The following is an 11,168-nucleotide window of genomic DNA, read 5'->3' as shown; positions in this document are numbered from 1 at the left end:
ACTAGAAGATAAAGGATATATTTTATAGACTTAGGCGAAATATAATCTACTAGGCTAGATAAAGAACGCCTATATTGTAGCTTATAATTTCATAGTAGGTAGCCCTACTAGACACAAAGGTCAACCCGCTGCGCTATATGCAAAGGACTAGGATTTTAAGCCGAGTCTATGCTCGCTATATAAGGATATAGTCCGTGACACCAACTAACCATATAAACCTAAAATAAATAATCGGTAAATAAGTGATCCATCCTAAGAGTTGTTAACTGGTCAACGATTTAATAAGTAGAAATTTATATGTGGAAATTGGTACATCAACATAGTGAAAATACAGGGGTTTGAATATCACGGATCTACCTATGTACCATGTAGGTACATGTGCATGGATGGATCTATCTGATGCTATTTTCTTCAATGGGGAATGCAATATCGAGCCATACGTAGTAACTTGAAGAAACCGACCTGATTGATTGTGAGAGACATGTAGCTTTTAAGAGTTAGACTCCCGTGTTTCCTTTGCTGACATGATTTCAAGAATCAGAGGCGTATTCAAAAATGCCTTTTTCGCTGCCTCGTCACCTGCAGCTGCTTTACTTAAACCCTGACCGGAACCCAGAAACCTTTTGTCCCATCCCCATCCAGTGAGATATAACGCGACAAAGAAAGTCTGTGTGCCACCCTTCTGCTGAATTGGTGGACGCTCCTCGATGTATTCAAGCTTGACATTTTTGCCCATAATCTTCTTAGCAAGGGCCTCTTTGGATCGTAACTCCCCTTTCTGATGCCCCAACTTCTTGAGAATCGGCACCCATAAACCTGCTAGCCAATGCTCGGCCACTTCATAGCCGCACACGGGATCGGATAGTATGACTGCCGCGACGTAGGCTTCGAAGACGTCGCCCTTTGTTTTGGTCCATCGCTTTGATGGGGTATTGTAGTTTGGCGGCACAGAAACCCTGCGGTCCAAACCAAAGCTTTCGGTGAAGCCTGAAAGTGTTTCATTCTTAACAAGGATCTCCCGAATCTGTGATATTCGACCGGCTGGTAAATCTGGAAATTTCTCCCAGACGAGTTTGGTTGCAATCAGCTCAATGTATGCATCGCCTAGAATCTCCAGTCGGTCGTAGGTCGTGTTGTTATTGTTGCTAAGAGCTGGATGGGTAAAGACAGCAAGTTCCAGCTTGTCATCCATGATCGGGGGGAGCCTAGGGTCACAAGATCCACTAGCAAACTTGGAATTGTGATCTGAATGGTGGGATTTTGGGACCTCACCAGCCATGGAAGAATCTCTGGAAGTCAATTGATTCTTCGTCCCACGAAATGTGTCATCCAGCCTCAAAATTGCGGCCATAACCTCCGAGTCCGCACCGGTTAGATCAGAACTGGTTGAAATTTCTCGAACAAGGTGTTGCAGAAGAAGTAGACGAGAATTGTTGCTAGACTTAGCCATGCTGCGGCTATCACCAATAGAGAACTCAGTATCCGGCGGCTGATTTGATTGTTGAACCTTATGAAAGTAGATGTTAGTAACTTAATCGAATACGCGGGAATTCACTCAGAAGGATGAGAACACGATATTCACCTTGGGCCGTTTTTGTGAGTGTTGTGCGGCATCCGACCCAAAGACGGAGGATGGTCTTTTCAGATCTACCATTGGCCTTTTGAAGCCTGCTGAATCTGCTATCTCCTTGGCTTGAGGCATGTCAATTGTTGTAGCCACTGCTCAGTCTCAGTACGGTTTTGCACTTGCGCTTTTTCTTCCTTTTGCTTTTACCTCGAGGTAAATAAAATACAAGCATGGATGATGATATGTAGGCGGTATACTTCTTGAGGTCACATGACTACCGGGCAAACTTCAGTTTTGATAACACCTGTCTATCAACCGAGCTGCTGTGGACAGCTGCTTCACCATTTCTATTTGCATATGGTTCTTCTGAACCTCTGAGAAAGGAATATGGCGTCAAATCGGATATTGGATCTAGTTAAGGTTCAAACCACCCTTTTCATTTCACTGTGGTGGCATTCACTGATTGACAATTCTCTAGACCCAATGCCGCATATTCTCTCTCAATTTCAATCCACAACGACTTCGACTTGGAAACAAGGTCCTGAGACAGCGCTTGCGTGGGCCAGCGCTTGCAGCCTGGTATCCAAAGCAAACCGTGTCTTTCCAAGATCTACAAAACACTTATAAGCCTCTTGGATTGACGACATTTGACGAAGCCGAAGATGACAGAGAAGAAGCCATTCAGATGTAAGGAATTATTCTCCCACACCGCATACGCCCACTAACCACCGGATCAATAGTGCCAAATTACGAGGAAAGGGCCGGCCGAAGAAGAAACGAACTGCTGCAGGTAATTTCCTTCACATCTAATGGTTTCCTGCCGGGGATCAAAAATCTAAAACTTGAACAGAATCGAGATCCGCAAAAAAGAAGAAATAGATCACCTGCCTAACCTTCTAGGCTTTACCGAGCTCAACATTACACCACTCACATCAACACCGGCACTTATTCCATATCCGGACTATCTCCCTATGATTTGGGCTGGGCTAGTGGAATGCTACTCTGTAAAGCTGTTTAAGTATTTTGCTTCAAGTGCAAATTGGCCCCGGGATTCTATTCGTTATCTTCGCCCATAGTCTCACCATCGGACATGGCCTGTTTTGTTTCATATTTTGTACAATAATACATTTTTTTCCCTTCTTTTTTTAGGGGGGCCTCATTTCAGTAGTTCATTGGAACAATACTCAGAATTCTATGCAAAGAATTGAGAGTACATTAATCGGTTATTGCATAACAAATGAGAAGACCCTCCAAGCGTTGGAAGGCTTTAAGCCCTGCAGGCTGACGCCAGTGTGGCAAAATATAGGCGGTAAGGCATTATAGCTGGACGCACGTGATGACAATTGAGATGCAATATATTCTGTTTTTAACCTTGTCCTCCCACTCCATCGTCTTTCGCTAAATCTCTCCTTGCACGTACTTGCACTTGAACCAGGCTGTCAGTGCCATATCTATTTCCATTTCTACGATATTCTCCACCTGGTATCGCGTTCATTGAGCGGCTACCGAACCTTCCAGCGACCATGAAGCTGAGCAAGAACCAGCTCAGAAGAGCTAAGAAAAAGGCCCAGAAAGCCGAGGTAAGGCAGATATATTCCTCAAAGTCTCTTAGCCATAATCAATGCAAATCTGACGCTACTGTCAAGACTACGAGCCTTTCCGTTGACAATACCATATCACGGGAGCTGCCACCACCGGCAGTGGCTATTGCCCAGGATGCACCGGCCGATACGAACACCGATCTGTTTACCGAGCCAAGCGATCCGCTATGGGAAATGTACAAAGGTGTTGCCGGAAGATTCGATGAGACAACGAACGAAAATTCATTGACGAAGGAGACTGATAAACCCGAGGTCTTCTTTGACGATGGTGATGAGATACCCGACGAAGAGCAAGAGAGCGAACCCAAGATTTCAAAAAAGAAACGGAAAGAAATGAACAAGCTATCCGTTGCTGAACTCAAAGCAATGGTGCGAAAGCCTGAAATTGTTGAATGGACGGATACATCCGCCCCTGATCCTCGACTCCTCGTTCACATTAAGGCCCATCGCAATGTTGTCCCGGTACCCTCTCACTGGTCGCTCAAACGAGAGTATCTCTCATCCAAACGGGGAGTGGAGAAGGCGCCATTTGCTCTCCCGAAATTTATCCAGGAGACCGGAATATCTGAAATGCGCGATGCTGCTTTAGAGAAGCAGGAACAGTCAAGTTTGAAACAGAAGCAACGGGAAAGAGTGCAGCCAAAGATGGGCAAGTTGGACATTGATTACCAGAAGCTTTACGAGGCGTTTTTCCGTTTCCAAACCAAGCCAGAGCTGACTCGCTACGGTGAGATATACTATGAAGGCAAAGAATACGAGACCAATCTCAAGCATCTCCGACCTGGCGAACTGAGCGATGAGTTAAGGGACGCTCTTGGTATGGCTCCAGGAGCCCCTCCCCCGTGGCTTGTCAACCAGCAGCGATATGGTCCCCCGTCCTCCTACCCCGCGTTAAAGGTCCCCGGCCTCAATGCGCCACCTCCCCCCGGCGCGTCGTGGGGCTACCACCCCGGAGGTTATGGAAAGCCACCTGTCGATGAACACAACCGCCCATTATTCGGAGGTGATATCTTCGGCATTTTACAGCCCCAACAGCATGCCCAACAAGGAGAGCCGATCGAAAAGGATCTTTGGGGAGAATTGCATGAATCAGAAGAGTCAGAAGAGGAGAGTGAGGCAGAGGAGGAGGATGAAGATGAAGAAGAAAGCGACGAAGATGGCGTGGGTGCAAGTGCTCATTCTCCTAGTGGCATGGAAACCCCAAGTGGAATAGACTCAGCAGTACCATCTGAATTTGTTGGCGCCGAGAATGTTTCTGGGGAGTTTGATGTGCGCAAACACCATCGTGGTCCTGACACAGAGGACTCCGTTCACCCTCGGAGTGCTTATCAAGTCATTCCCGAGAGGCAAACAAACGTGGAAGGCTTTTTCGGGGGTGATAGGGCCTACGACCTTAGCGTATCAACAGGCAAGCCTCCTGTTCTCGGCACAGAGGACCAAACCCGGAAACGCAAGAAGCCTGGGGATGTTGAAGTGTCTGTCAACCTGGATGCAATTCAATCCGGCGATGGCCTCAGCAAAGAGAGCCTCCAGAGCATGTACGAGTCACAGAGACAGCAGCAGAATCCGCCGAACTGGGGTTTCCAGGAAGACTTGAGTGACATGATTGCACAGGAGCACCGCAAAAGATTGCGAAAGGAGGAGGAGAGACGAGGGAAGCATTAAGCATGCTTCTTTCGGTGTATTTCTTATTTTCTTTCTCTTGGGTTCCTTGGGGCGTGCTTCTTTCATGATGAGCATTGGAGTTTGGCTGCTTTGGTGTACACTCTGGGTTGCAAAAAACCCTCTGGCCTGTAATGTACGGTTAGTTTTGAATCGAGGTTCTTATTGTATAATCCATGAAACCTCGAGGACTGTGCTCCGTAGATTTGTCCGTAAAAGTCCCCCAAGTCAGTAGATTGCATATCTTGTACATACATTGAGGCCCACAGTCACGTGAATGGATTCCAAAAAGGGTTTAGCTCAGTTCTCTCATCTACCGCATCCCGACCCTTCAATTCCTTGTACTATGATCCACTTTCACCCTCTCTCCCCAGGAGACGGAGAAGCAGGACTGGGTAATTGTGTGCTCCTGTGCTTCACCATCTATTCCCACCCCGGAGTACTCTGAATTTCATCTCACCTCCTCCAATATCCATATTCTCTGTTCGAGGATGGACTGGGATCGCAGAAGGTTTGTAGGAGCACCAAAACGGCTGAAAGGAAGCAATTTCTAAGTATTTCCCTAGATTCGATGAGCGAAGAGGCGGTGAAAGTTATCGTCCCGCCGAAAGAAACGGTCGTTCCCCTTCTCGAGGGTATGAAATTCGTCACCGACGTTCGCCACCACGAACCCGAAGCCCTCCTCGACCACGAGCGGACACTTGGGTACCGTCATCAAATAGAGGGTATGGACGCCCACGAAGTCGGTCACCGCCACCATACCGGCGTCGCTCACGTACTCCTCCCGGGAGAAACTTCGGTCCGCCTCCCTATGAAAGACGACGATCCCCACCAAGAAGGTTCTCGCCCAGAAGAAATGACAGGGTCAGATCACCGCCCCAAAAATGGCGCTCGAAATCGCCCTACAGTGATGGCAGATCACGTAACGCATCCCGCGCTCGCAACAGCCCAAGACGAATACGTGATACAACTCCTGGCAGCCAGGTCTTCCGACCCACAAGACGAGACGGGCCTGCTGTCTTGAATATTGAAGAACATCCTAGAACTTCCCCGCCGAGGGTACAGCCAGAAGCCTTGTTACCACAAAGTCCAGTTCATGCCTCGCATCGAGACAACCCTCGTGATGCGGTGAAACGAGATCGGACTTTGTCGCCATCAAGACATGTTTCACCTGCACCGTCACCGCCCGTCCTGATATCTCGACGTTCCTCGCCGGCCATAGAAAAGCCTGTGGTAGCTTGTCACAGAGCTCGTAGTCGGTCGCCAATTCGCTCTCCGGCGCCCTTCCAACGGTTGTCGAACCCCTCAGGTCGATCTCCGTACCGGGATCAGATTTACGATACAGAACCCTCTTACCCACAACAACGGCCAGACCTTGAGGATCGAGTATCGGTTGGCAATCATTCGCCTTTTTCGATCCCAGAGAAAACACATTTGGAACCCCATGCAAGCGGGACCAGAGTTGGTGGTAGCATCCCTACTCAACCGAAAAACCACGGCGCAAGCCCACTTCCGCTGCCACCATTGGGACCTTATCAGGGACCGCGGCCGCCATCTAATCAGCATCGCGGTCCCTCGCATGTCTCTTTACTGTCAGCGCCGACTCGTCCTCGCCGCGGACCTGGTCCACGTGAAGCTTGGACGGGATCTCCGCCAGTACGCCGTGGAACTGTTGCACCTTCGCAAGCCCCACCAGCAGGTCCTCGCGCCTCTTTTTCATCTCCCGTACCTGGTGGGAGTTACCGACATCCAACATCTCGGCAACCGAGCATTCAATCTGTAACTCAACCATTGACTCAGAAGGGGGTCAACCACCTTGCAGGCCTGTGTACTATCATACCAGAAGGTCGAAGTCTTCCGTTGCTTCTAGACCCTGCCGTGGAGAAGCGGTTGGCTCAGCTTGATGTCGACAAAGAAAAACTTCTCGAGCAGATCACAGAGACGCAGAGGTCCAAGCGAGCGGAACTTCGAGACTGGGATCGACTCGATCGCGAAAGCTCAATCTGCGCCCTCAAGAGCGAGCTAGCTGAGGGCCATCTCCAGCGAATGGCCGATGAGAGCATTGGGGGCGGGAACTTGTTCTAGCGAGGCAAATATACATGTTTGTCCTACAATGGCAATTCAACTCGGCGTTTTACTTGGTCGTGTGTCTGCGGTTGAGGTCTAGGTAGCGATTACGATTGTTTTTCTTCCAAGATTGTATCAATATGATGACTTGATGATATTATGCATTTTAGGCTCGTATAAAATAAAACGAAAGAAAAGATTTTGCTTGGCAGTTATATTAAGTAGATAGAAAGTAGATATCTCCAGGATCGATGCAATATTTATAATTCAATTTACACATGGACGCATAGAAGAAATACAAGGATCGAGATCATATACCCGAGATTTAATATAAGGTGCCTACTCCCCTGGTACTCCGTAGGGGATCTTCTCCAGGGCAAGGATCATTGTAGGTACAATACTCTACTTCCAGTAAAGTACGTGTATTTTCAGGAGTAAAATCTTTGTATTCGATACTTTGCAAAATTGTACAATTGGGTAAACATTCTCTCACCACTAGTCCGTATTAATACATACAGTGTAATGTATTACTTATACGGTACCTGTGTGTCATATACCTCTGTATGTACTGTGATGTACCTGATCTGCAAGTAATTTAAGTTCCCCTTCCATTTTTCTGCCTTCGTGTCAACAACTCAGCTATTTGGTGGAAACTCCTACCAATTCTCAAACTTATCTCCTCTCCTCCCCTTCCTTTCTCTCTTTCTCTCTCTCTCTCTCCTTCCTCCCTCTCCTAGCTTAGGTCACGATTCATATTGCTAACTGAGATCCGTCCCCGGCATAATGAATCTCTTCAGGTTATTAGGTATGACATAAAACCAATGGAAATCAACGCGATATACTAACGCTCAATCGCAGCCGACTTCTCCCATCTTGCGTCGATCTTCATGCTTCTGCAAAAGATGAAGACGTCAAGCGTGCGTTCTCCTGTCCATAAAGCCACATAGGACTTCCAATTAATAGCGGATCGCAGAGTTGTTCCGGGTTGTCGTTCAAATCGCAGGTGTTATACCTTCTCGTCTTTGTCACTCGGTATCTCGGTAGGCCTCAACGTTGCCGTCGGCATTATGTTCATCACAATTGCTCATGCAACTTGTAGATCTTTTCTGGACGTTTACCGACTCCCTGTACCTCACCACGTTCAAGCTTCTGTTTATCGGTTCTTCGGCCTACGTCATCTACCTCATGCTGAACGACTACAAACCCACACATGATCCCAACATCGATACCTTCAAGGTTCAATACCTCCTCGGAATTAGTGCGGTTCTCGCGATTCTCTTTCCACGCGATTATCGCATCTCCGAGGTTGGCTGCATCCTGTCTATGGTGTAGAAACAACCGGACTAACGTCATGTAGATACTCTGGACTTTTTCCATCTGGTTGGAATCGGTTGCCATATTGCCACAACTATTCATGCTGCAGCGAACCGGGGAGGCAGACACCATCACTACCCACTACCTGTTTGCTTTGGGACTCTATAGGGCACTCTACATCCCGAACTGGGTCTTCCGCTACTTCACCGAAGCCTCCTTCCAACGTTCCTTCCAGCCTGTGACCATTATTGCCGGCATCATTCAAACGTTGCTTTACTCCGATTTCTTTTACATTTACTACAACAAGTAAGCCCAATTGACCCCCCTCCCCCATGTGGTGTGGACACTGACTTTCGCGCTTTTTCTTCTCAGGGTTTTGAAGGGCAAGAAGTTCTCGCTTCCTGTTTAGAACCCTTCCCTTTTTGAATGAGTTGAGGAATTGATGATATCTTGATTCTTCTCAAGGTTCCGAGATGGAATTTTGGACCCGATTCACCCGTTCCTTTTATATTCGCCTGGAACACTGTGGTCGCGTATTTCACAAGCACCGAGTGCCTTAAACCCGTGCAACACTCCCCTCCAGCCCCGACACTGGGAGTTGCTATGAATTAATGTTTTCATGTCGCCAATCTGTATGCATTTAGGGATGGTCACATGAGGCTCAAATCAACCCGGAATTGACTACCGAATGTCGAATATCGAATGACCATGGACTATGCGCATATCTGATTGTTGTATTCTATGTTGCTGACCAGAGAAGTGAAATTCTCTTGTCAAAACTTCTGTACTTTTGGGTCATTGGTCTACCATTCAAATGTAGCCTATGTTGTATAATGCAAGATTCAAGATTCAAGATTCGATTATTCAATTATTCAGAGTATTCTTTGTTTTTGTTTTTCATATTCTTCCCATTTTTATTCGAATGCCTCCCCTTTCATTCACTGTTGGGATCCCTTGTCTCTTCGTACCCTCAAAGCCCCGTAACGGATCGGAATTGACCTCTCGCCCTGTTCGTGTATGCCACCGTTCAGACTTGTGTTTGACAAGGAAGCATACGACGATCTAGAGGCTCCTGGCAAGGTATACTTTTGGGGAGCACACAATCAGTGGGCTCCGATAACATCAAAAAGCAACATCCACACAAGTCGACCGGAAATAATAATCAAAACTCTCGTTGAGGCGCAGCCCCATGCGTCGGGACATAGCCCGTTGTATAACTCAGTTGAGATGGAGGGATAGATAAATCGGTGGAGAAGGCATCCAAGGTGCCAGCGATTGAGTGTGACAGATTCCCCATGGGACCTTGGAACGACCGAACTCCGTTACCTAGATTCGAGCGACCTTGCACATTTTGATGACTATCCATCCACCCACCGTGACCATGTAGATGACCAAAATAATCCGCTTGCGCCCTGTCAAGGGGGATTTGACCAGTAAACGTCGACTCTCGTCGCGAAATTGGCGGCGACGGCAGTTTGGGGGATCGAGAGATCATCTCCAGTCTAGGGGAGCTTCTTCGAGAATTGGGTGGCGTCAGGCGTGATCCCCCACGGCGCACCTGGCAGGTTGGACAGATCTTGACGAAGCGGGAGATCAGTTCCTTAGGAACCCTAATGATATGGTCAATGGCCGTGGATCAGACACTTCATTTCCACCCACCCACACACACACACACACATATATGTAACAGGTTCGGATTTACACACCATGAATAGATCCGCCGGACCTGAGCAGATGTCTTGTCTCGGCCACCATGCTGGCATTGCTGATGGGCCTTGGTGAGGATTTTGAACAGCTTTTCCCGAATTGCAACCGGCTTTCCCTCGTGACAGATCATCTTCCTATGCTTTATATCGCAACAGAGTACTCCATCAGCATTGGTTGATCATGTCCACTGGGACTAGCGAGACTTACATCCGATCCCACAGCTTGGAGCTTGAACATCTTTTTAACCCAGAACCTGTTGTATTTAGTAAGGTAGGCAATTGATTGAACTAGAGAGATTCATACCGAAATTGAGCCGACTCCACCGCCGTGTCTTTGGGGTCAATCAACACAGTTCTGATGTTACGTGCTCTTCTGGCATAGATCAACGCTTTATCTTGCTTCTTGATGGATAGGTCCTCAACGTAACTAGAATGGTGAGAGATCAGCCTTAAGTCTAGCATGGTATGTCACGGATCACTCACTTCTGCATCAGTTGATCAAACTCCTTTACATCAGGGAAGCCGCTAAGTGCAGGCACTACCGCCTCTGATAGCAATGTAGCCTCGTTGTGAGACTCCTGGCTTTCAATCCCTGTTTCACCCAGCGGGTCGCGGGGTAGATACCTTGGCCCCTGAAGGTAGCGCGATTGGGACATGAACTGTGGGGGATGGTGTAGCCTAGGGTCATCCGGTGTTGTCATCGATGGAATTGAATGTTCCGACGTGTATTGCAAATGCTGCAACCCCGGAGACAGACTCGACTGTGGGCCATAGGGTTGCCCAAACTGAGACCCATATGGGTTGAAGGAATGCTGAGGGAAATGATATGAACCAGATCCATGTGTGTTGAAATCATGGCCCTCTTGCTTGAAGTCATGACTCTCCGGTTGACCGTACGAGCCAGGCACTGCCATTTGGTGATTCATGAGATACGCATCATTCCCTTCATTGCGCCTTGCAAAGCTGCTCATAATTGATGCCTCGCTGAGTTGGAATATCACTTGATTATTTTTCAGCTCACGTCAATCTGCTTCCAACAGATAGAAGAAGAAGGAGGAGGTAAAACAAAAAAAAAGATATGTTGAGGGGGAAAAAAAAGGGCCAGTATACAGCGAGTCTCCGAGGGTGGTGATGATAACGATAGTGAAACGAAGACCGAGCTAACTCGTTTGCATGTAATTGAGGAGGAATGGCCAGTACCCTGGTACACCACAGCAAGTATCACAAAAAGAATTGAACTGTGCCTAGAAA

At 47.8% G+C, this 11,168-nt stretch overlaps 7 protein-coding genes across 7 annotated transcripts; 5 read left to right on the top strand and 2 right to left on the bottom strand.

Annotated features, from left to right (window-relative positions):
• Positions 1 to 490: 490 nt before the first annotated feature.
• Positions 491 to 1,702, bottom strand: N7537_006511 (ribonuclease III; the record flags this gene model as incomplete). Its single annotated transcript, XM_056897568.1, has 2 exons — positions 491 to 1,507; positions 1,583 to 1,702. 2 exons carry the CDS (start codon positions 1,700 to 1,702, stop codon positions 491 to 493), a joined length of 1,137 nt encoding a protein of 378 aa, XP_056753353.1.
• A 252-nt stretch (positions 1,703 to 1,954) lies between these two features.
• Positions 1,955 to 2,446, top strand: N7537_006510 (mitochondrial 37S ribosomal protein mS33; the record flags this gene model as incomplete). The annotated part of the gene is made up of 4 exons (XM_056897567.1): positions 1,955 to 1,987; positions 2,046 to 2,254; positions 2,308 to 2,357; positions 2,418 to 2,446. The coding sequence occupies 4 exons, from the start codon at positions 1,955 to 1,957 to the stop codon at positions 2,444 to 2,446; spliced, it is 321 nt and encodes a 106-aa protein (XP_056753352.1).
• A 644-nt stretch (positions 2,447 to 3,090) lies between these two features.
• On the top strand, positions 3,091 to 4,833 carry N7537_006509 (U2 snRNP complex subunit CUS1; the record flags this gene model as incomplete). Its single annotated transcript, XM_056897566.1, has 2 exons — positions 3,091 to 3,147; positions 3,172 to 4,833. 2 exons carry the CDS (start codon positions 3,091 to 3,093, stop codon positions 4,831 to 4,833), a joined length of 1,719 nt encoding a protein of 572 aa, XP_056753351.1.
• Positions 4,834 to 5,401: 568 nt separating this feature from the next.
• On the top strand, positions 5,402 to 5,854 carry N7537_006508 (uncharacterized protein; the record flags this gene model as incomplete). Its single annotated transcript, XM_056897565.1, has 1 exon — positions 5,402 to 5,854. The coding sequence occupies one exon, from the start codon at positions 5,402 to 5,404 to the stop codon at positions 5,852 to 5,854; it is 453 nt and encodes a 150-aa protein (XP_056753350.1).
• A 420-nt stretch (positions 5,855 to 6,274) lies between these two features.
• N7537_006507 (uncharacterized protein) lies at positions 6,275 to 6,915 on the top strand (the record flags this gene model as incomplete). The annotated part of the gene is made up of 2 exons (XM_056897564.1): positions 6,275 to 6,562; positions 6,631 to 6,915. The coding sequence occupies 2 exons, from the start codon at positions 6,275 to 6,277 to the stop codon at positions 6,913 to 6,915; spliced, it is 573 nt and encodes a 190-aa protein (XP_056753349.1).
• Positions 6,916 to 7,680: 765 nt separating this feature from the next.
• Positions 7,681 to 8,620, top strand: N7537_006506 (uncharacterized protein; the record flags this gene model as incomplete). The annotated part of the gene is made up of 6 exons (XM_056897563.1): positions 7,681 to 7,702; positions 7,756 to 7,814; positions 7,871 to 7,937; positions 7,997 to 8,202; positions 8,255 to 8,517; positions 8,584 to 8,620. 6 exons carry the CDS (start codon positions 7,681 to 7,683, stop codon positions 8,618 to 8,620), a joined length of 654 nt encoding a protein of 217 aa, XP_056753348.1.
• Positions 8,621 to 9,373: 753 nt separating this feature from the next.
• N7537_006505 (integrase zinc binding domain-containing protein) lies at positions 9,374 to 10,888 on the bottom strand (the record flags this gene model as incomplete). Its single annotated transcript, XM_056897562.1, has 5 exons — positions 9,374 to 9,821; positions 9,918 to 10,057; positions 10,126 to 10,171; positions 10,222 to 10,344; positions 10,401 to 10,888. The coding sequence occupies 5 exons, from the start codon at positions 10,886 to 10,888 to the stop codon at positions 9,374 to 9,376; spliced, it is 1,245 nt and encodes a 414-aa protein (XP_056753347.1).
• Positions 10,889 to 11,168: the final 280 nt, after the last annotated feature.

This window comes from Penicillium hordei, assembly GCF_028827395.1.
Source record: "Penicillium hordei strain IBT 12815 chromosome Unknown utg000003l_segment0_segment0, whole genome shotgun sequence".
NCBI classification, from domain to species: Eukaryota; Fungi; Ascomycota; class Eurotiomycetes; order Eurotiales; family Aspergillaceae; genus Penicillium; species Penicillium hordei.
The sequence above is the reverse complement of the archived record's forward strand: the minus strand, read 5'-3'. Positions and strand labels throughout refer to the sequence as shown.